This window comes from Ambystoma mexicanum, chromosome 14, assembly GCF_040938575.1.
Source record: "Ambystoma mexicanum isolate Mex_15411 chromosome 14, UKY_AmexF1_1, whole genome shotgun sequence".
Taxonomy (NCBI): domain Eukaryota; kingdom Metazoa; phylum Chordata; class Amphibia; order Caudata; family Ambystomatidae; genus Ambystoma; species Ambystoma mexicanum.
Window position 1 is genome coordinate 639,340,106 of NC_090940.1, and position 24,726 is coordinate 639,364,831.

Consider the following 24,726-nt stretch of genomic DNA (forward strand, 5'->3'; position numbering starts at 1 on the left):
GAGGCCCATAGCCTGTTTTTCAAACTTTTGTTATGCTGACCCCCCTCACCCTCTTTGAGTAAAAACAGTGTTGCCGCCCCCCCATCCACCATACCCCATACCAAACCTGCTTATACTTACTATTGAAAGCTGTCACCGTACTCCCTTTGGGTTTGTAAAGCGCATTGAATCTGCAGCTAAGTTCAACAGGAGCTGCAGTGCACCGGGCAGTGTGGTGTGGGCCCTCAGTGGAGACCAGAAGTCAGGATTGGGGTTGCGGGATGGGGACCTGCAATTAGGACAAAAATGGCCTCTACACGCTACAGGGCTTTTATTTTGAAACGCAGCAATAACTTTCTTTTGCTCGGGAAAACACGCGTTTCTTTGGGTAAAGGTTGAAGCCGGGATTGGAACACAGTTCTCCGGGACTGAAACCTATGTACCCTCTGTATCTGTGCTCTGCCTCACCCGCTACCCGCCCCCTCTTCCCTCCACTACTTTCTGTAACCAGCGCCTGGATGCCCCGGGGCTTTGCACGCTTTACAAATACACAAATAAATAAATAAATAAATAAGCTACTAGAGCCCGCTCCTCTTACAGATAGTGGGCCATCCCTGAATCTTGCCTCTGTTTTCTGCACCCTCCCTCTCCTTTGTATGCTAAGCCTTGTTAGCGTCCCGGTCACTCTTAGGCGGCACTTCCTTCATTAACCCGCTCCTTGGCACAAGCATGACTGGCCAGGGACCAGCCACCCTCGTGGTCACGTCTGGGGTGCACGAGACAGGAAGATTAATCTGTGAGGCCTTGCTCTCCGGAGTTGCTGTGCTTCCACCATAGCATCTATGAGACAAGTGATCTGTACAGGCGATGGGTCCTGAGGAAGCAACAGGGCAGCGACACCTGAGCCTAAGGAGCCGTTGCAACCTCCATTGGATAGGCAAGGCCAGAGGCACTGCTAGAGAGTTGCTGGGGGCGTCATAGCCCTAGGGCTTTTGGTGTAGCCTCTGATAGAACTTCAGGAGCTACAACCAAAAGGCTAGCTAGCCCCTAGTCCCGACAGACCCGACATTAGCCTAGCCCCGGATCTTTTCCAGACCTAGCAACACCCCTGGGCCAGGCCTCCGTAACTCCCAGCAGTAAACCATGGTGGCAGCGGGCAAAGGGCTGAAAAGTCAGTCTCTCGGTTTTTTTGCCTGATCTCGTAGCGGGGCTGCGTCGCACCCGCGTAAGGGAAGACCGAGCGCTCCGTCGATATAAGCTGGATGTCATCGGTTCCAAAACCGCGACCTGCGACTGGCCTTCGATCTCCATTAAGAGTGAAGGGTGCAAGCTTCCACAGGTCTCAAACTGTTCCACGGAGTGGGGGAGCGAGCTGGGGCCATTGGCTCACTTCTGCATAGCTAATTTGTGGGGATATTAGGGGGGGTTCACAAAGGCCCCACTGGACACCAGGTTGGGCAATGGAACAGATGTTAGGCGCATAGTCCCAGTAAAAGTAAAGTGCTCTGCCCATAGCACTTCATTGTGCAGTGCGAGGGCCATTGTAACTCAGTAAAGGCCCTGGTGTGTTAACTGCTTCCTATGCGGACATTTACAGCCCCCTTTTGTCCGGGCACACAATCGCCCTCCGAGATCACAGGGGGCCTTACAAGCTCAATAATTAGCATGTCAAATACCAATCAGAGGGGGCAAGGCCCATTCAGACTTTGGCCTCTCGACTCCCCTGATAACAGGCACGCAGTTGTAACATTTCAAAGATACGCATCAGTGTACACGGGCCATGCATACAATTGGCCTCCCCCCAGTGGCGATAGAAGGCCCGCAACATGAACTCAGGGGCAAGGGGCCAGGACCTTTAAACTTGGGTCTTCAGCGACCCCCTTAAGAAAGTAAACACCCTTCTTGTGTCTGAAAAACTTCAAAGGCAACTTGAGAGATGCCAAATGGACCCAGGTCATTAGGTTCACCGTTTATCCCAGTGCTGGCTTTTTAGCCCAACACGGTGCATGGTGGGATTTGTGGTCCCCGACATACAATGAAAAAATAGTAGAACGACACGCCCCAGCATGCCAAGAGTTTATAGCTAAAATAAAAGGGAAGAGGGGACCGGATAAGACTCGACGTTTCGGACAATATGGGGCGCTGGTCCCCAAAGCGCAATACTGACAGCTACTGGCCATCAGTACTTTTACTTATAATCCGGTTCCCGGCTTATTTGGTATAAAGCACACCTACTAGGGCCCTGGAGTGTATTACAACGCAATTCATACACAATAAAGTTGTGTTCACGCCTTGCACATGTGGCCTAGTAAACATTTAAAATCAGAATAGTGCTAAGTGCAACCAGGGACCCCTAAAACCATGCTGTGCCAGGGAGGCAAACGCTCATGCGCCCAACATCACATTGTAGGTGCACTCACAATCCTGCCAACTCTGCCTTGGAAACACACCTAACAGGACAGACGTGCACCCACGATGCCACAAAGCATTCTTGCCCACCCAAAGGGTGGATGGCTTTTAGGGTTCCATGCCTTCTCGTGGGGTGCATGCCATCGAGGGTTTCATTAATTCGCAAAGGATGCCTGGATTTTGTGGTCCCATGCCTTCTCGTGCTGTGCAGGCCTTGGAGGGTTTTATTAATTCCCAAAGGATGCATGGCTTTTGGGGTTCCATGCCTTCTCTTGCGGTGCATGCTTGAAGCGTTTCATTAACACCCAAAGGATGCATGGATGTTGGGGTTCCATGCCCTCTCGTGGGGTGCATGCCTTGGAGGGTTTCATGAATTCCCAAAGGATGCATGGCTTTTGGGGTTCCATGCCTTCTCGTGCGGTGCATCCTTGAAGGGTTTCATTAACACCCAAAGGATGCATGGCTTTTGGGGTTCCATGCCCTATCGTGGGGTGCAGGCCTTGGGGTGTTTCATTAATTCCCAAAGGATGCATGGCTTTTGGGGTTCCATGCCTTATCGTGGGGTGCAGGCCTTGGGGTGTTTCATTAATTCCCAAAGGATGCATGGATGTTCGGGTTCCATGCCCTCTCGTGGGGTGCATGCCTTGGAGGGTTTAATTAATTCCCATAAAGTGCAGGGCCCATAAAGTGCAGGGCCCATAGGACATTACCTTGGAACGATAGATTTGTATTTTTGAGAATTAACGATTATACCTCTTTTGTGAGTGGGTTCCCCAAACTGCAGTGGATTTATTCTTGTCCTTCTGCTCACACCCAATCAGTTCACCACCCCACCCCGAGGCTGAGGAAGCTTCCGCCTGGGGCAGAGCAATGACATTATGAGGCTCATGAAATGCACTGTACATACACAGCTGTACCTCACTCAGCTCCACTTGCAAAGAGCAGCCATGTTTACAGGGTGGGACGCAAGCTTTACCCGGGGACTTGGAGGGGAAGCAGATTTATGCACCTCCTGCTGATAGTGGCAGCCATAAAGTCGGCCTCCAGCCTCAAGTTTAGGACTGGACATGTGGCCACGGGACCAGAGTGAGAAAGCAGGAGGGGGAGGGGGGGGCGAGCACAGATCCCATGTACCCTCGTAATGATCAGAGCCGCTGTCTTCTTTGTGGCTGTTTGTGCTGGAAATTGACAAAATTCACTGGGGGAACACAACCCCCCCCCAACCCCCCACCCAGTTCGAGTGGGCGGGGGAGGGGGCGAGGGGGGCAGATTGCCAGTAGTGTTGGTGGGTGTGCAGGGCGGAGCTAAGTGTTGAATGATGTGTGTGCCCTGAATATAGGACAATGGCTCTTTTGCATAAAAACAAAGTGAATTCTGGGAACATAAGAATGACCACCAATTTATCAAACATGCCTGTGTTAGTAATTCAAACGTGCATTGCTTCTGAGCATGCAATGCACACTTGGTGTGGTGCTAATTTCTTCTGACAGAATAATCACCCTAACAATAAGATGTGTGCAAAGCATGAGACATATATACAGCTTTGAACAGAGCCATTGTCTAATTTTGGGCTGTTGATCAAAGGATGACTTTCAGTTGTAGTCTGTGAAAGTTAGCCAGGCAGAGGGTAAGGGAAAACTCACAGCAGTCAAGGGCAGAGAGCTTCCCTAATGTGGGGGAGCGAACAGCGCTTTGGCAAGACCGTTTTTGCCGGTCCAGACCAATTCCACCCCTAGGCTCTCTGGCAAAACTGTTTTTGCCTATCCAACCCGATTCCTCTCCTGGTGGCTGCTATAAATTATCCGGCAGTTGCGTTTTGGAATGAATCTTGATTGGGGGTGCAGTAGTTCACAGGTTCATCACACCACTGGCCAGGGGCATCCGCTGAATGGGTTTGTGGAGATACCAGCAGGTTTCTAATCAGAGTTTTATCTTTCGGAGCAACTTCTTTATGAAGATTCTTTGTTCAGCTTTAGAAGGTGTTTGGCCGGCATTTCAATACCCGTGGCCCAATGGAGATCCGTGGCCCTTGTGCAGGGTGGAACGCCCACTGCAATTTCACAGTGCCTTGTTTTGAACTCTCTGGAGAGTGCGGCTTCGTCGCTGCCGGCAGACACTCCGGATTTACTCTTCGAGAGTCGTAGAGTGCCACCAGTTTCCCAGAAGCTTTTTGCTAGATTTTTTCCGGTACGGCTTGTACTTTTTAGTCTCAGGTGCACTGATACGCTGAGGCTGCAGCTGATGCTTTCACATTATTGATTGACCCTCTATTAAGGTGGATCCAGGGGTGTTGCTAGGTTTGGAAAAGTTCCAGGGCTACGCTAATTGGGACTGTCGGGACTCGGGGCTCGCTATAGCCTTTTGGTTGTAGTCCCTGAGCTTCTGTCCGGGGCTCCAACCAAAGACCCGGGGCTATAGCTCCCTCGGCCCTTCCTAGCAACGCCTCTGGGTGGATCGCTGGGCGTTCTTTCGCAGTTTTTGTGGTGAATAGTGTTGCCTTCGGTTTACTTGACTCAAGAGCAATCTGTCAGCCTTAATACCAGTCCGATAACTTGACAGGGAAGATCGGCAGGTTTTTCGCGGAAGGATTGAGCTTCATGTTGCATCGTCTGCGTATAAGAGGAAGATTTGTCTTTCAAAGTTGTTTTGGGATATCGTTTGTGTACAAATCGAAGAGCAAGGGTTCACGGTTGATTCTTGTGGAACCCCGGCATGAATGCAACGTGCCTCTCGACCAGTTACTGGAATCCGTGTTCAGTTAGATAGCTGGAGAATGTTAACCATGTAGTTGAGGTTGAATATTTTCTGGAGAAATCCTGTGTGCCAGACTCTGTCGAAGGATTTGGAAAGATCCCAAAGAACTATCCCAGTCGACGTGTTGATGTTGAAGCTGCGGCTGATTTCGTCCATCACTTTAAATAGTTGGTGGGCCGTTGAACGTTCTAAGTCCGAATTACTCCTCTGTATGGATGTTTTCTCTCGTGCCACCCTCATCAAGACAGGCAAGTATGATCGTCTCAAGGAGTCTTGGCAATCCAGGAGCAGGCTTATTGGGCTACAGTGTGCAGGTTCTCTCTGTGGCTTTCCCTTTGCTGCTTTCCGTTGGGCAGGGAAGTGTTGCGATTGTAGCTAGGCATTGACGATTGCAACCAAGTATCCGATAGCTTTAGTTGGCAGCATCTTCACGGCATCACTTCCTGGTGCTTTGCCATTGGTCAGGCCCTGAGGCGTCGGGGGACCTTATCCAGTCTCGTGTTCTGCTGCGGCTCCTGGCAGAGTGCTCTTTCCAGCGGTTGGCAACATTGTATTGTACTTCGTGATATCTTGCTGGCTTGCTTAGGGGTAGCTCAGACAGCCTCCTTGCTCGTACGTGTGCGGTGGGTGTTGCTTTGAGTTGGTGGGCTGGGTTCCATGGTGCCGGACCCAGTCCTGGCTTTATTGCCAAGAGCGCAGTGCATGCTGGCACCTATAGGCCCTCATATATAAAGGGAAATGTCCGACCTACTACTCCCAGCATGCCAAGCGCCGATGGCGAAAAAGTTGAGGCTGGCAGCATGTCATTTTAAAGACATGAGGCGAGCTGGTGAATTTGAAGCTTAACGATTGCTGCCGAAAACCACTACCCAGTGCTCCTGGAAGCCCCAGCGAGCGTTCTCTAGGCATTAGAACTCATTTCAGTGAATTTAAACCGCATGTACGTTTGAATTGCCCAAATAAAATTAATAACAACAATATTAGCCAACAAAATGGCCGCCGGTGATGACACCATCGCGCTACCACAAGCCGGCGCCATTTTCAATTTGAAAACGCTGCTGGGGGTACAGGCAAGAACTACACAGCGGTCCTGGTGTCCCAGCTGGCGTTTACAAGACAAACCAAGGTAAGACGCTGCTAAAAAGGATCATGCCGGCTAATTTTTGATAATCCCAGCCATATCCCCCAGGGAACAGTATCTAACTTGAAATATGTGTACACAGAACACCAGAATCCAATGAAAGTTAGGACCCCGCTTGACTAAGGTGTGATCTTTGTATTAACGAGTGAAAAACGTATAAGATGCATCAGGCCAAGAGGAAAATTGTGCAAACCTATTTTACCCACATGACAGATCCTCCAGCAGGATCCTAGGTCATAGAGAAGACCCAATCAAGGAAGTGCGCTCTCACAGAAGTATGAGGCGAAGACCCTATAGGCAGGTCATAATGCAACACACTGACATGGACAGATATGAAAACAATATCCCATGCAACAAACTACTCTCCAAGTGCTTTTTGATTACTCCTGTTTCTTAGAACATGGTCCCGGAGGATGGTCCTTGGGGCCGGACCGAAATGCACTGGACATCCTAGGAAAGCCTATGTTCATTTATTTGTTTATTTATTTATATACTTACAGCCAACGGCTTTGTCTTTGCTGCACAATGAACAATGCTTTTGTAAAACCTGGTATGTGTGAGTATGCAGAAGTGAACTACGGATTCTCTACGTAACATGAATGTTGATAATGTACATACACATATGTAAGCCACAAGTGATGTATTCACATTAAGTCCTTCCAGATGTCTGGGAGACTCCGACCCAGACTACACCCCTAGATGCTTTCTGCACCCCAATGTGCGAGCGGGGCTTTTCTGGCAACAGGACCAAACATCCATTTAGAATTACAAAAGTATCCATCAGATGGCAAGAACACCAAACTAGTCTGTATTCGCGGTGCCCTCTCACCTGCTGCTGAAAACAAAACACACATCTTTAATTCCATAAGGAATCAAGAATTCAACTTCAGTAATTTTACATGATCAATTAAACAGCTCGAGTTAGTAAAGAAGCAAGCAAAGAATGGGCCTTTTCAGGGAAGAGGACTTAGCAAGTCTGGCCCGTTACGAAAATGTCCTTTCTGGTCTTTGAAGCAATGTTTTATTTGCAATGTACAGTGTCACAAAACACCTAAAAACTGCAAAACAATGTGACTTCTTTGAGGCTTTTGAAGGGGTCGGCAACTTGTACCTCTTCATGTGAGTTCCATTTGCTTTTCCTGGCGACATTATGTATGGGGACATTATGCATGGGGACATTATGTATGGCGACATTATGTATGGGGACATTATGCATGGGGACATTATGTACGGCGACATGTATGGGGACATTATGCATGGGGACATTATGTATGGCGACATTATGCATGGGGACATTATGTATGGGGACATTATGTATGGCGACATTATGTATGGGGACATTATGCATTACCTGATACCTTCATATATGTATATCTTGGAGGTCAACAGGGGCGGTGATTACACAGCATATGTCCAGTTATTCGATTGGGGGGAAGGAGTGACCTATGGGGAAACAGATTTGGCAATTATGGTAGAGCTGGGAAAGATGGACTGGTACTGTCTCTCGATTCATTCTGGATTCCTTAAGGACTCCCTAGTTTGCCCTTACGGGTATCAGGTGAGTTGCTCAGGATCACACATAGTGGGAAGGAATGTGAGGGGGTGCAAACCCTGACCTTATACAAGCACTGGACTGCCTCATACAGTGTACGCACAGCCTGTAAACCGTTAACCGGCGCAACCCTTTCAGCCAAGGGAAGCCGCAGTGAATGAAGGTGGGTAGGCAGCCCGAGGAGGGCGGGTGTGTGCCCCCTTTTTCAATACAATACCATGTACTTTATTGGCAAAGTAAATGCATGGGACACATACACGCTACATTCTGTTCAGTAGTGATCGTTATGGTTTTTCGCTTTTTTCTAGCGCCTATATTGTCTTAAGCACTGTGCCTTGCCGGGTAGCTTTCATGAGCATATTTTACTGAGAGCAGAGACTGGGTCCTAGAGTTGGAACACCCCTGCGCTAAACTCTGGTTATTTTGTGTTGCTAAAGATATTGGTGCAAGGTCACAGGTTTTTTTGAGGTGAAGCCCACACCTCTTGGTATGATTGGGGGAAAGGGGTCCTGCCTACCTTGCACGTGTTTCGAACTCGTGGCTCTTCATCAAGGCTATAGTTTGTGGTATCGGTGGAGCTGTTGCTTCCTCAGTGTCTGCCGGCTGATAAAGATCCACGAGGTCGAAACGCGTGTCGGCAGACCACTACTAGGACTATAAGTCCACACTAAAATATTAAATACATCTGCACTGTTTAAAACGCAAAGAGCGTGGAAAATCTACTTTTCTGAAAATCTGAATTGCAAGGTAGCCAGGGCGCATATTTTCCTGTTTTTGATGCTAATTCTGCTAATTGGCCAAGGATGAAGAAGAGCTGTTATGGTCCAGTTTTACTTGTAAAGATGTCCTTATTCTCGCAAGCTGTGGAGCTTGTTTTCGGAGGATAGCTCAGGGGCAACATGCTCGCCTTGGAAGCAAGACGACAGAGCAACACAGGTTCCATCCCTGGGTGCGTGCTTTGAAACCCCTGGGTATTAAGCACGTTATAAATAACCAATCATAGCATATTGTAGTGCCTGTCGTTTCCTATTTCTCCCCATTTACACTGTTGGCAGATCCTGTCCTCCCAGAGCTCCTTGCTTGGCCTGTGTCTGCCAGTTTCTATGTCCAGCTTAAACCCACTCAGTCTGTATTGGGTGAGTGTTTGCCTGTGCTTGTGTTTTTATTCATCAAAGTAGGTGATCTGCAGGAGTAAAGTTTGCCCCCCCAAGGACCCGTAGCATGCTACCCTGTTGTGATGTCCTAGTTCTGCTCTCCAGTACATGATCGCTTCTTCAGGGACTGTTGCAATTCTTGGTCCAATTTCTCCTCCTGTCTTTGGTTTTTCCGATCAACCACAATTCTGTAATATATTGTTCATGGGGTTGCTTCAAGGGTCTTACAGGTTTGGTCTTGCAGTGTCTGGTAGGGGAGGGAGTTTGGGTTACGGCTGTTGATATGACACCAGAATTTTAAAATGTGCTTTTGGATGTTGAGCAGCAGGGGAAGCCTGGGGGGCAGGATTTGTGGAAGCATGGGGGAGGGAGTCTCTCGTTCTGCTCTGCGCCCATGGTTTGAGCAGGTTCTGTGGTGGGGGGGCTCTCGTTCTGCTCCGCACCCATGGTTTGGGCAGGCTCTGTGGCAGCGGGTGGGGGGGATGTCTGGTTCTGTTCTGCACCCATGGTTTGGGCAGGTTCTGTTTCAGCGGGCGGGATCTCTCTTCTGCTCTGCACCCATGGTTTGGGCAGGTTCTGTGGCAGTGGGGGAGGCGGGGGGGTCTCTCTCCTGCTCTGCACCCATGGATTGGGCTGGTTCTGTGGCAGTGGGGGCGGAGGTTCTCTCATTCTCTTCTGCACCCATGGTTGGGCAGGTTCTGTGGCAGCGGGGGGGGGTCTCTCTTCTGCTCTGCACCCATGGTTTGGGCAGGTTCTGTGGTGGGGGGCTCTCGTTCTGCTCCGCACCCATGGTTTGGGCAGGTTCTGTGGCAGTGGGGGCGGGGGATCTCTCATTCTCTTCTGCACCCATGGTTTGGGCAGGGTCTGTTTCAGCAGGCGGGATCTCTCTCCTGCTCTGCACCCATGGTTTGGGCCGGTTCTGTGGCAGCGGGGGGGGATCTCTCATTCTCTTCTGCGTCCATGGTTTGGGCAGGTTCTGTTTCAGCGGGCGGGATCTCTCATCCTGCTCTGCACCCATGGTTTGGGCAGGTTCTGTGGCAGCGGGGGAGGCGGGGGGGTCTCTCATCCTCCTCTGCACCCATGGTTTGGGCAGGTTCTGTGGCAGTGGGGGGGGGGGGTCATTCGCCTGTTCTGCACCCATGGTTTGGGCAGGTTTGTTGCAGCAGGGGGGCGTCTCTTTCTGCTCTGCGCCATGGTTTGGGCAGGTTCTGTGGCAGCGGGGGGGGATCTCTCATTCTCTTCTGCGTCCATGGTTTGGGCAGGTTCTGTTTCAGCGGGCGGGATCTCTCATCCTGCTCTGCACCCATGGTTTGGGCAGGTTCTGTGGCAGCGGGGGAGGCGGGGGGGTCTCTCATCCTCCTCTGCACCCATGGTTTGGGCAGGTTCTGTGGCAGTGGGGGGGGGTCATTCGCCTGTTCTGCACCCATGGTTTGGGCAGGTTTGTTGCAGCAGGGGGGCGTCTCTTTCTGCTCTGCGCCATGGTTTGGGGAGGTTCTATGGCAGCGGGAGGATCTCTTGTTCTGCACCCATGGTTTGGGCAGGTTCTATGGCAGCGGGGGGATCTCTCCTTCTGCTCTGCACCCATGGTTTGGGCAGGTTCTGTGGGGGGGATCTCTCTCCTGCTCTGCACCCATGGTTTGGGCCGGTTCTGTGGCAGCGGGGGGGGGGGGTCTCTCGTCCTCCTCTGCACCCATGGTTCGGGCAGGTTCTGTGGTGGGGATCTCTCTCCTGCTCTGCACCCATGGATTGGGCTGGTTCTGTGGCAGTGGGGGCGGAGGTTCTCTCATTCTCTTCTGCACCCATGTTTTGGGTAGGTTCTGTTTCAGCGGGCGGGATCTCTCATCCTGCTCTGCACCCATGGTTGGGCAGGTTCTGTGGCAGCGGGGGGGGGGGGTCTCTCTTCTGCTCTGCACCCATGGTTTGGGCAGGTTCTGTGGTGGGGGGCTCTCGTTCTGCTCCGCACCCATGGTTTGGGCAGGTTCTGTGGCAGTGGGGGCGGGGGATCTCTCATTCTCTTCTGCACCCATGGTTTGGGCAGGTTCTGTTTCAGCGGGCGGGATCTCTCTTCTGCTCTGCACCCATGGTTTGGGCAGGTTCTGTGGCAGCGGGGGAGGCGGGGGGGTCTCTCTCCTGCTCTGCACCCATGGATTGGGCTGGTTCTGTGGCAGTGGGGGCGGAGGTTCTCTCATTCTCTTCTGCACCCATGGTTTGGGCAGGTTCTGTTTCAGCGGGCGGGATCTCTCATCCTGCTCTGCACCCATGGTTGGGCAGGTTCTGTGGCAGCGGGGGGGGGTCTCTCTTCTGCTCTGCACCCATGGTTTGGGCAGGTTCTGTGGTGGGGGGCTCTCGTTCTGCTCCGCACCCATGGTTTGGGCAGGTTCTGTGGCAGTGGGGGCGGGGGATCTCTCATTCTCTTCTGCACCCATGGTTTGGGCAGGTTCTGTTTCAGCAGGCGGGATCTCTCTCCTGCTCTGCACCCATGGTTTGGGCCGGTTCTGTGGCAGCGGGGGGGATCTCTCATTCTCTTCTGCGTCCATGGTTTGGGCAGGTTCTGTTTCAGTGGGCGGGATCTCTCATCCTGCTCTGCACCCATGGTTTGGGCAGGTTCTGTGGCAGCGGGGGCGGGGGGGTCTCTCGTCCTCCTCTGCACCCATGGTTTGGGCAGGTTCTGTGGCAGTGGGGGGGGGGGGTCATTCGCCTGTTCTGCACCCATGGTTTGGGCAGGTTTGTTGCAGCAGGGGGGCGTCTCTTTCTGCTCTGCGCCATGGTTTGGGCAGGTTCTATGGCAGCGGGAGGATCTCTCGTTCTGCTCTGCACCCATGGTTTGGCAGGTTCTAACATCTATGCACACTAAGGGCCCGATTCACTGAATTATCTGCGTGGAAAATAGGGTGCTTGCGCGTACAACTGCGTGCAAAACCGCCTTTGTCGATTCATGGAATCGAATGCACAGTACTTTTTCTGGACCTGCGTGGAGTTCACGCTAGCTTGGCACATCTCCGCGAACCCTCGAGGGCCTTGCACAAGACATCAAGCGGAGCATGGGCGTGGCTTGCGCAGAGAGCTGGGAAGGGGGTGGAACTCCAAAAAACGGGGAAGAACGTGCGAAAAAGTGGGCATTCCGAGGGACGGTCTGCAGGCAGTCCCTCACACGCCCATAATTGTGCGGCACTAGTCGTATTCATGGATTTGATTGTGCACCGTCTTGGCTGGTAAATGTCCATGCAAGTCCTTCATTTGATCCACCACCCGAAGGCAGGCGTAATTACACTTGTGAGTAGGATTTGTAGAGCACAGCTGGGTTTGCATGTCGGATTTCAGGGTGTGTTTAGTCAATCGGAGTTCTGATGTATCTTAGCGGTGCGCATAGGCAGTGTAGCGAGGTGCAGGAACGTATTTTGGGGGTTCGCATGCAGATTTCCAGAGTTATTGCTGAATTACAATGTTTTGTACGCATGTTGTCGGGTGACGGGATACATTTACGGAGTACCCTGCGCAGGGTCCCTGAGTCGCAGGCATGCTTACGGGGGACCACACACACTGTTTGAAGTGTGCGTCTATTCACGCGCTGGGGAGCGTGCAAAGGTAGCTGTTCTGGCTGTTTACACTTTGCGTGTGGGCGTGTCGGCGGCGTTCTGGGTGCGACTTGCCATTATGGTTAGTTTGCGCTGTAAATTTCATGACTATGCGGGGCTCGCATTTTTCGTTCTGCGCGCTGTGTCTTTCGCGGCGCGCGGCCCTTGCGGGATTTCTACGCACATTTCCATGAATCGGGCCCTAAATGCTTGGTCTAGAGCTGGAGGTGGAGGATTGTCTCGAGCTGCGTCCTCTTTTCTTAGTGTTGGGCCCCAGCCCTCCCTCCCTTGAAGTAGGGCAGGCTGACTGTGTTTTCAGAAATCATTCCCGTTAACGTCACTGGGGGATTGAAGCCTGACAGTCCCTTCTTGATGTTGGAGGATACAGGGAGGGCTTTTTTCTGGAAGTTTTTTTTTCTTCCAGTTTATACGTTCCATGTGGCGCAGTATGTCTAGTAAACAACTTTGGTGCCATTGAAGAATAGTTTAAATGTGTTACTTTAATACTTCGTTTTTTATTTGAATGTCATGAGTTTGCTCATTTTTGAGGTTCACCTGTTTGGCCTCTGTGTCACACCCAATGTCTTGAGAGTGAGTGTGTTACTGAGGCTGAAGATCCCCCCTCCCCCCACCCCGCACCCCCGCCCGCCCCATCCCCCCGATCTTTGCATCGAAAGGAAACAGACAACACTGGTCCGGTGAAGAACAGGGTCTTGGGGCCCTCCCTGAGGTTTTACCTTTGTGGTATCACGCGTGCCCCAGTCCTTAATGCCACTTCCGGCTTGATTCACATAAACTATGTGTTAGGTGGTGGGGGGTCCTCTCGCATTCTGCTGCCCAGCTGCCCTTTCACTGACACCCCCTCCCCTGCAGAGGAGATGCGTGGAATTATAGGGGGCTGCAGGGGGTCTTAGCACCAGGGTCTCCTTCATTCATTTGCAAATACAAATTACTGGTGGCAGGGAACGTGAGTGATGGGTGTGAGCAGTGCCCAGCCCTGCCGCATATGGGTGGGGCCGGGGGCCGGGGGCCCTGAACGCTTCTGGCCGCCTCCTCCCCACGCATTCTTCAGAATTGGACCCAGAGGGGGTGCTGTCCTGGCAGCCACTTATATGGGACCGCGCCTGGGGTGTGGGCTCGGGGAGGGCACCGACCATGGAACCCCCATTCTCAGGGGCGGGGGGGGGGGGTGCTTGTGGGCCGACGGTTCGTCCAGGGAAATATATTTTACAAACTTTGAGGAACACAGTGCGTCTTGCCCAGTTTGTGGAAGAGTGTGGGGGCGGGGGATTATAGCTCAGTGAGTTAACTACAACATCAACGTCACAGTCTTGAATCCCGACCCAGTTGATTCAGCCCTCCTTCTTTGCCAGATCGCTAAACAGAAAGTAGGATAGCTTGGTGGGTTTCGGTACGTGCTGCAGAAAGTTAAACAGGCGTCGTGCTCTTTCTAGTGGACTGCCCGCCCGTAGACGTTTGCCATTTCGTAGCAGTGCAAGCGACACGCGTTATTATCAGCACTCAATGTACTAATTGTAATGACCTCTGAAAGGATGAAATGCGCAGTCATCCCCAGCAGGTTCGCCATAACCAGATATTTGCAGAGTGTATAAGACCCCTTAACGCTCTGAATGACTACACACAAAACGCAACAATCTATGCTCACGTTTCAGAGCTAGCAGGGCCTACTCAGCATTTCATCCGCGTGAGGATGATGAATTGGATAACATCAGGTTGGGATAACGCGAGTTAGTCACAGCGCTTGGAAACCGTCCGCCTTTAGCAGATAGCGCTGTATAAAAAACACCCGTATTATCGTTCCACGTGGGTGGTCCAGTGCGCGTAAACCTACATTTGGAGAAACTTGAGGGGACAAGAGTCTTGGCTGCCTCCACCGAAGCCGTGTGTTATTTTGGGGGAATCCATCGATCGAGTGACCTTCCTCTGTGGCCCACATGTATTCAGAGTTGCCAAAGGACCCCATGTGGCCGGGCTTCCTAGCCAACACCAGGAGGGCAGCAAGAGCTGACCCGGAAGTGCCTGCAAGGAAAGTGCCATTCCTGTGCACCCTGAGGACTGAGAGCGTCGAGAGGACCATGAAATTGGCTATTATTAGTAGTCGTTTTGCAGCGCTTAGAAGGCAGGAGAAAGTACCACGAGCACTACACGTAAAAAGCTGGCATTATCCTGGATGTTAAGGGGTCACTTGCCCGCTCTGTGTGTTTAAATACACTTGGACCTGCCTTTCAGAAACCTTGCACTGGTATCACGCGCCGGTGGGGTTTCTTGGCGCTGGAATAGCAGCACTGCAGAAGGGGACCGTGGCACTGCATTTATATTTCAATCCCGCCCTTTTAGCCTTTAAACTCTTAGCTTTCATTTTTTTAATTTTTTTTGCTGAGTTTCCATTTCGCTCCTGAGAAAATATAATTTAAATGGCGCATCATCCGTTCAAAGCGTTTATCGATAAGGAAGATGTTATTGGACACTGCGGACAGTCACGCGAGGCCCCCAAGCCCCCCCCCCACCGCCTATAAGCAGGCCGAGGCAAACAGCCATTATTATCGACCGCCCGTGGGCACTTTCTGCCCGCCCCCAACAGATCGATGGCCGGCATCGGCCTCATTCATCAGTGGCTGATTTTAAAAATAATATTTCGAGCCTCGTGACTGTTTTCTTTTTTGGGGGCTGCGGGGCGCGGTCTGCAGCGCTTGTCTCTGCTTTTGTGTTTTCTGTTCCGCGCTCGGGATGCGGGTGTGTGTGAGTACTGGGGGTGGGTGGGGGGCGGAGGGGGGTTCCGTGGGGGGAATTAGTGGGCTGGCTGCAAGTCTGCCAGTTTGGCTTTCATCATTTTTTCACACTCCCCGCGAAGAGCCTCGCCGAAGGGGGTAAGGTTACAGGGGGAGGGGGCGGGTGGGGGGCTCGCTCCTTCCCAGGCGACCCTCCAGATGGGCTCCTGCCTCTGAACACGGTGGATGGCGGGGGAAAGGCTACCGTCGGCTCCAGGTACATTTTAAGGTACACGTTTTGCTCTTTTTCGTTGATGTGCTTTTCTTGTTGGATAATGCTTTGGCGTAAGCAAGCGGGGCATGGGTGCCGGGGTAAGCAAGCGGGGCATGGGTGCCGGGGTAAGCAAGCGGGGCATGGGTGCCGGGGTAAGCAAGCGGGGCATGAGTGCCGGGGTAAGCAAGCGGGGCATGGGTGCCGGGGTAAGCAAGCGGGGCATGGGTGCCCGGGGTAAGCAAGCGGGGCATGGGTGCCCGGGGTAAGCAAGCGGGTAAGCAAGTGGGGCATGGGTGCCCGGGGTAAGCAAGCGGGGCATGGGTGCCGGGGTAAGCAAGCGGGGCATGGGTGCCGGGGTAAGCAAGGGGGCATGGGTACCCGGGGTAAGCAAGTGGGGCATGGGTGCCGGGGTAAGCAAGCGGGGCATGGGTGCCGGGGTAAGCAAGCGGGGCATGAGTGCCGGGGTAAGCAAGCGGGGCATGGGTGCCGGGGTAAGCAAGCGGGGCATGGGTGCCGGGGTAAGCAAGCGGGGCATGAGTGCCGGGGTAAGCAAGCGGGGCATGGGTGCCGGGGTAAGCAAGCGGGGCATGGGTGCCGGGGTAAGCAAGCGGGGCATGGGTGCCGGGGTAAGCAAGCGGGGCATGGGTACCCGGGGTAAGCAAGCAGGGCATGGGTGCCGGGGTAAGCAATCGGGGCATGGGTGCCGGGGTAAGCAAGAGGGCATGGGTACCCGGGGTAAGCAAGTGGGGCATGGGTGCCGGGGTAAGCAAGCGGGGCATGGGTGCCGGGGTAAGCAAGCGGGGCATGGGTGCCGGGGTAAGCAAGCGGGGCATGGGTGCCGGGGTAAGCAAGCGGGGCATGGGTACCCGGGGTAAGCAAGTGGGGCATGGGTGCCGGGGTAAGCAAGCGGGGCATGGGTGCCGGGGTAAGCAAGCGGGGCATGGGTGCCGGGGTAAGCAAGCGGGGCATGGGTACCCGGGGTAAGCAAGCGGGGCATGGGTGCCGGGGTAAGCAATCGGGGCATGGGTGCCGGGGTAAGCAAGGGGGCATGGGTGCCGGGGTAAGCAAGGGGGCATGGGTACCCGGGGTAAGTAAGCGGGGCATGGGTACCCGGGGTGAGCAAGTGGGGCATGGGTGCCGGGGTAAGTAAGCGGGGCATGGGTACCCGGGGTAAGCAAGCGGGGCATGGGTGCCTGGGTAAGCAAGCGGGGCATGGGTGCCCGGGGTAAGCAAGCGGGTAAGCAAGCAGGGCATGGGTGCCCGGGGTGAGCAAGCGGGGCATGGGTACCCGGGGTGAGCAAGCGGGGCAGGCTACCCGGGGTAAGCAAGCGGGGCATGGGTGCCGTCTTCTGCACCACTGGCATTTGTCATTCACACGGTCCTTGCAATGCGACCGGTGGGGGGCAATGCTTCCCAGGAACGCCTTCCTTTCAGGTGGATGGCAAACTTCCGCTACCCGAGGGTGCTTTTGCACGTGAATAATGTCTACAATCCTTGGGGGGGGGGGGTTAGGAATTTGGGGGGACACATCCGAATAAGGCAAAGAGCCCTGACTCAGAAGTGGGAGTCGGACAGACTGGAGGAGGGGTTCTGTTAATGCTCAGCCTTGAGTGCACTAATAGACAGCTTCCTGTTTGGGCTCCCGGGGGCCTGGGCTCTTATCGCCTTATCTGAAGGCAAGCCCCACGAGACAGCAGTCCCGCCTGGCCTCTTTCGGGGCTGTAATGCCGGCATGCTAAGGGTTTCCCGCAGCCCAGTAGCCTGGAACTCCGTGGCTGTGCAGATAGGGGGGACTTGGAAGTGGCGAGGTCCCCCCTTGGGGTCTGGCGCAGCTGTTTCTCACGCAGCCAGGCCCGTCCTTCGCAGTGACTTTGTCACGGGATAGTAAAACGCGCGTTAGGGGCCCCGGGCTTGACTTTTAACCTTCGTTTTATGCGTTCACACTTCCCCGCTGTTCCTTTAACCTTCACCCGCATCCGGTGGCCAGGTGTTTCTCTCCCACACATAGGTGCAAAAATGCGAGCACAGCTGGCCCATCACCAGTCCCCTTGTAAATCCGCTGTGGTGGGTTCAAGGCGCTCGTGGGACGGTGGGAGCGCTACACACAGGGCAGGCGCTTCATGGCAACTTGGCCGAGTGGCGGCGCAGGCTGGGCTGCAGCGCCCACCCGTGTGCCCATCCCGGAGACGAGGGGCAGTGTCACTGCAGCCCAAAATGCACCGCCCACACTGAAGGTGGGCGTCCGGGGAGCTTTGCCTCGATTCCGGCTCCTCACCGCTTGGTCTCTCTACCGAGACCTCCCCACATGCGCTACTGGCATCTGTAATTTGCTCAGGTCCCTGCGCATATGTGGCCTCTCTGCTTAGACCCTTGGGCCCTGGATGCTAGTTTCAGCAATGCTCACCGGCCTCACCCGTCTTTCTGCAACTACCTGCCTTACCCTAGCTGAGGCCTCTCACCCCTGGGCCATTTCCCCAACACTTGCCTCTCTGCTGAGACCTGCCTTACCCTAGCTGAGGCCTCTCACCCGTGGGCCATTTCCCTAACACTTGGCCTCTCTGCTGAGAGCTGCCTTACCCTAGCTGTGGCCTCTCACCCCTGGGCCATTTCCCCAACACTTGGCCTCTCAGCTGAGACCTGCCTTACCCTAGCCGAGGTCTCTCACCCGTGGGCCTTTTCCCCAACACCTGGCCTCTCTGCTGAGACCTGCCTTACCCTAGCTGAGGCCTCCCACCCCTGGGCCATTTCCCCAATGCTTGCCTCTCTGCTGAGACCTGCCTTACCCTAGCTGAGGCCTTTCACCCGAGGGCCATTTCCCCAACACTTGGCCTCTCAGCTGAGACCTGCCTTACCCTAGTCGAGGTCTCTCACCCGAGGGCCATTTCTCCAATACTTGGCTTCTCTGCTGAGACCTGCCTTAGACAGACACGGTCCCCACCCGTGGATGTTCCATTGCTGCTTACAGGAAACAAATGGGAAGATTTGAGTAGCACACACACCACGCACAGAACTGCTTCCAGGCGCTGGTAGACTGATCCTATGCATTTGGGAGATGTGACTTGCCCAGGATCACACAGTTTGGCAAAGCCGAGAACAGAACGCAAACCGGCAGTTTCCAAAGTTGTTAAACCAGTCGCCAGGGCAGTCGTGCTAATATAGGCAGGTAAACAGGAGTTCTTAGAGGGGTGGGAAGTTACAGTACGAACTTAGGGGGTTCTTTCTTTTTGCAAAGGTGTACAATTAATATGTACGGGTATCTTTTAAAGTTGAAATGAAAACGACAATCGTTGGTAATGCGTGTTTATACTTTGTGGTAGTCGCTAAATGTGACAGACGACCCCTGCCCAGCAAACGCTCGCCATATCACTGCCAATCCATTCGCCAACGCCTCGATTTGCACCCCCGAGCCTCTAATGAGCCAAAGCACCAGATTTCAGCAAAATACCCAATTCTATGCATGTAACAGGTATCGTTGGCCCATGAGTCCGCGGACTCGAGTATGCATAGACCCCTCCCCACAGCAGTCTCGAGTGCCAGCTGTGTGAGGGAGTGTCCCGGCCCACCTCACCGCAAACACGCCTGCGTTCTGCTCCCCCCCATAGTTTCTGTCAACAAACATTGGGTGACAATGTGACCAGGTGGCATTGCCTTTCACCAACCACTCACCTTTACAGCAGTGACCGGCTGTCAATAGTGTACTTATGAAAGGCTCCACAGACGAGGGAGAGGGCTTCCTCACTCAGCCTGTGAAAGACCCCTTACCCTGTTGTGGAAAGGCTGCCCGAGGCTGGCAAGGAATGGCTCCGGAATGGAGACCTGACCCTATTAGTGAAAGGCTCATTAACCGCAGATGTGACAGGCTGGTAAGCATGGGTCATGGGCGACACACTAGACCTAGTGGTGAAAGGCAATGCCTAGCACTGAGACTATCACCGACGTGAAAGGCTCGCAGTGAGTGGCTATGGTAGCCAAGGAGGGGAAAGTCGGCCTAACCATAGTTTTGGGCGTTTAATTCATTTTGGTTTATTTAATTTCAGAATTTGCCAATGTTTCCCAATTCGTGTTATGCCAAGGAGAACAGGTTGGGGAGGGAGGGGGCGGGGCCACACTTGGGAATTTGTCCACTGTCCCAGAAGTGGCGAGCACAGCAGTTGCCCAGTAATCACTGTTTTCCCATTTTCCTGAAAGTCAGGGTATGGTATTGTTTATTTATGTAGCGCCTATACACCGGCAAGTGTTTCAAAGCGCTTAAGGAGGGTGGGAACATGGGGAAAAAACAAACAGTCGCTCAGAGCCCTTGTCATTATGAGTCTGCACAGGCAGAATAAGTGCTTAATGTACATTTAACAGTTTAGATACAGCAAATAGGCTTGACGGAGAGTCTGCACTTGTAACAGTGCAATTAAGAGGTGACGACAAGGGAGACAGACAGACGTCTTCAGGCGCGGTGCGTGTGGATCGAGCAAGTGCTCAGAGGGACACAGGGAGTGGGAGGGTCAAGTGCACCCGGTCTGTTGAGACTGTGGTAAGTGCAGAGAGAGCCACACTCTTGGGTTAATTTCTCAAGTGCATTGAGGGTGGGTGGGGTGTAAGGCCCCGAGGCAAGTGCGAGAGAGGACTGGCGGGGGCCCCGGGGACCAGTGAGACTCTGAGGTACACCAGACGGCCAGGCACTGTGCTGTAAGGAAGAGGAGGGAGAGAGGGGAAAAAAACAGAGAACTGGGTTAGCAGGGTAGAGGGAGAGAGAAGGAAGAGGAGAAGAGGAAAGTCTTGAGGAGTTTTCTGAATTTAAGGAGATGCGGCTCAAGTCAGAGGACTGCAGGGAGGCTATTCCAGAGGGAGGCGCCTGCTGAGGATAAGGAACTCCCTCCAAATCTCTGCTTGGAGAACCGGCTCACTCGCAGAGGGTTGGAGGTAGATGAGTGACAGGCTCGTGGTTTTTGTACTCCCAGTTAGAGGGAACATTTTTCAATTCCAGACTGTTGCTATTCTGCAGTGAGTAGACAAGTCTTAATGAGCGCAGCCGGCCAGAAAACACCTCCTGGAGCTCAGCTAGGAACGAGTTCTCTTATTTGATGAGTTGAGTTGAAAACAGATATGTTTTGGTTTACAGCACAAGTCCGTGAAACCTCAATATATATCTACATCAGTTTGCGGTTACACGGATTAAAGCGGTCTACCACTAAACCACACAAGTGGGAGGAGCCTACAGTGATTCCCTCTGAGAATTCAGGATAAGACCTGCTCGTCCCAGACTTGGGGCGCACATTATAGCAGAACACAGGTGTGCCGGGGTCTCTGGTTTTTAACCTCTATTCGCTCAGGATTTGTTTTCAACCTCCGCACTGCCCAATTTTGCGTGTGTGCACTCTGCGCCCTTGCGCCCAAGGGGCACAAAGCAGTTGCACAGCTCTTGGTGGGCCATGATATCCTAGCCAGCCACTGAGGGCTCCACTGGGCATTCTAAACGAGCCTGCCCCCCGAGTTCAAGAACAGAGCCACTGGTGAGGACCTAGAGGGAAGGCGTGACCACCATATTGCTAGTTCTAGCTCTTGGCAGTAGCCCTCGGCTGATGTATCCACCCGTAGTTCAATGCTGGACCCCTGGTGGGAGAAGGCCTATATTGGCAAGGGTAGCCCACCACAGTAGCCTGCTTCTGGGGTCTTTACTAGCTATTAGGCGCCCAACCCTCGGGTTAAAGGTCAGATCCAGTGGCAACCTTCTATAAATGCAGTCCGATTCATGGAATTGTTTGCACTGCTGAGAAGTGACTTTGCACTGACAACACAAACCCTGATTCCTGGAACTGTGCAAAGTGTATTGGTGCAGAGCAAAGTCAGTGCATAGTCATTTTTGCATTACAACATGACTTTGAACTGCAGATATACTATTTGCACAGTTCTATGAATCAGGGTTTGTGTTGTCAATGCAAAGTCACTTTGAACCGTGCGTAAGGTTCCATGAATCGGACCTATAGTGCTTGGTTGTAACTTGCTTCTAAGCGCTAGCCCAGCAATTGTGTATCTGATGCCAGGGTCACTGGCAAGCTTCTTTCACTAAGGGGTGGGCAAATCCTTAAGCCATAACGACGAGGCTGGCGGGCCGTTACCACCCGGTATGGCCCGCCAGTCTCAACGTTATGGCTATTAGAACCCTGGCATGAAGTCTGAGACACTTACAGCATTTTTGTGAGCAAAACACAACTGGGCAGGGATTGGCGCACAATCCCTGTTTTTCCCCATTAAAGATGTCTGCCACGGAACTGCTGTAGAAGACGCTTGGCAGTTGGAGCTTCCAGAGTGAGGATGGCGTCACCAGGGGAGGAGGGAATATTAAGTCTTGTGCTGGATGACCGGTGTTAGGAGAAGGCAACAGTAACATGGGGTAAGGCGAAGAGCGGTGGTAGTGGGCGACTGATGACGACGATGAGGAGCAAATTATGCTGCTCAAAACATGGTCATGTAGGATCTCGGGCGTAGAATCATTCCAGAGGTTCACACTCTATTCTATTTTAGCGACTTCAATGTGGCGCCCAACCTTATTATTTATTTATTTATTGTATTTGTTCTTATTGTAGTAGGGTAGTGCAGCGAACAGCAGTCTTTCGCTTTCCGTGTTTTGGACTACAGCCCCGTCCAACGTAGCCAGCAAAGTTAATGGTGAGAGATCATGGGAGTCGTAGTCCGTGATTTCTGGAGTGCCACACACGTAGGGTTACGCAGCCCCCATAGTAACTGCTACAAGACCTGAATGAGCAGGTTTCACAACAAGGAGACCACAGAGTATTGGGCTGTACAGTGGGGGTACCAGGAAGTCCAAAGGCCTCCTATTTATCTTCCTGGTACCTTGCAAGATTTAATGTATAATAGTTATCTATGTGTCATTTTATATTCATTGCTATGATGGCATTGCCAAGCCTCTGTTTACATATGTTGTTATTTGGGCATTGTAGGAAAACTATGTTAGGTCTTGTGCAATTTATTAACTTGTCACCAAGAGGACGGCCTCACCCACACACTGCAAGTGACACCTTCTTATGTGTACCACTCCCTAAGACTATTCTTAAATTGTTCAAGTTTCTTGATATGTGGCTAAGCCGGCAGGCCATTGATAGGTTGGACGGCTCAACCGCCTCTGCTCGCTATGGTGTATCCTCCTATGTATTCTTGGGAAGTAAACCAAAGCTGTACCACGACATGAGCAAACAGTAACTTGTCCTGGTCCAGGTGGCCACTTTCGACTTAGTGAACTGGACCACCCCCCCCCCTTCACTTCTGTTATCTACAAACATTCCCTGCTCATGAAGTCTATGCTTGACTAGGCCAGACTCTGCCCTCAGGAAGGGAGTCCCAGAATTAATATTCCAGAGCTTGACCGGCACTGTAAGTTTCAAGCCCCTTATGTGCCCCAATACTCCATAGCCATAGCGTATAGATTTGGCTGCCCTCAAAATCTGCCTTCGACTAATCCCAAGGACACCGAAGAGGAATGAGGTGCTCTCATGCAATAACACAACCTTCTTTCCCTTACATCCCACCCTACATTGCTTTTTGTCTAGAGTAGCTGTGCCTTCTCTACCATCTTTTCTCTTTCCACTGCCCATTTTCCTCTTTCCCCAGCAGGGGGCACAGTATGCTTACTTCCGGTGGGCCGAGCACTCTGAGAGTGCTACCGTGGTGATTTGGTGTACTATAAAACCCTAATAACAGCATAGAGGTATTGTCAAGGATCGCTAGAGAACTGGGCAGGTGGTGGTCAATACGCGACTCCGGAGGATAGCTCAGGGGCAACGTGCTCGTCTTGGAAGCAAGACGACGCAGAGCAACACAGGTTTGATCCCCAGGGTCCGTGCTTAGAACCTTCTGGGAATTGAGCACGTTATAAATAACCAATTACAATTACTCATCAGGTGTTACTGGAATCTGGGGAGGTGGTCTTCCGATCAGAGGTCTTTTGGGAGGATAGTAGAAGCGTTGGGGGCAGTGGTGGCAAAGGATAGTCAGTTGGTGCATTTTGCCAGCCTACCCTCCACTGTTTCTGGCTCGGGTATTTGTACTCCTGATTCCTGCCCTGACGCGGGCAAACCACGGCGACATTCCATAATCTATGGTAAAGTTCGTAATTTTCTATACACGCATTGCAGCAAAATGTTTAGCTGACAAACACCTGTGGATGACTCACATTTTCCCCACATCATAAAAGGAAAGACATCTTTGATGTTTCTAAAACAGCAGGAAAGAGAACATTTAATGGCAAGCAGGTGGGTGGTTATCAAGAGCACAGCAAGTTCCATGGGGGGTCTACTTTAATTATTTTCACAGCAAGCTTTCTGCCCATGAAAGTTCTCTCAAGGTATTAATGACTGACGAAGAGGGAAGGAGAGAGCTGCCCTGGTCAAGGGTCCACAGGGATATGATGACAGGGAGCGAGAGAATGGTCGCAGTCTGCAGTCTTTCTTCTCTTTCTCTTCTTCTTCTAACTTGTTGTCTTTCTTCCCTTTTCAGGACCCACGATTCACAGCTTTAATTTTCGACAAGCTTCAAGTGCCTGACCATTCGCAGAAACGGCGGAACGATGGAGAGAGCCGTTGCGATGTTTGTGCCACCCACCTGAACCAGCTCAAGCAGGAAGCGGTCCAGATGATACAGACGCTTAACCAAGACCGCTGTCGCGAAGTAGCTGAACCCCCCATGGCCGTTGCCTACTCAAGGCCGCCTCCCCAGAACATGGTCACGATGGCCTCACCCAGGGACTTGGCCCTGCTTGGCGGGCAGGTGGGTAGACCTTCTGGGACATCAGGCAATCACTGCTTGGCAGCAGAGCGGGCAATGGGGCTTGGATGGCACCAGGGTGCAGGCGGATTCCCCAACAGCAGTGTCCAAGTAACGGTGGGCCCCAACAGCCTGGGGGGGACTCTGAGCTCGGTGACCATCCAAGCTCAGCAGTACCTGGAGGGGATGTGGAGCTTCTCGCGGGTCAACGGTTTCCTTCCACCAGCCTGTCTAGTGAGTATCTTTCGATTAACCATGTTATGTTACGTCATTGGGTCTTGTGAAGTGCTGCTTCTGCCGCTTTCGTGGCCTTGCAGTGTTTCAAGACCTGCAAGAGATCAGTTAGGTGGGAGTTGGTTGGGGCGCGAAGCCAGTATCATGTTGCGT

The 24,726-nt window shown here is 52.7% G+C and overlaps 1 protein-coding gene across 5 annotated transcripts in view; it reads left to right on the forward strand.

Annotated features, from left to right (window-relative positions):
• Positions 1-24,726, forward strand: part of KIF26A (kinesin family member 26A) — a 249,432-nt gene that overhangs the window by 68,866 nt on the left and 155,840 nt on the right. For 3 of the 5 annotated variants that reach the window (XM_069638136.1, XM_069638135.1, XM_069638133.1), the window contains exon 3: positions 24,073-24,573. In XM_069638136.1, coding sequence (XP_069494237.1) covers positions 24,073-24,573 — 501 coding nt within the window. Of the gene's footprint in view, positions 1-24,072; positions 24,574-24,726 lie in introns of those variants that run through there. The other 2 variants (XM_069638134.1, XM_069638137.1) reach the window with 2 other exon arrangements.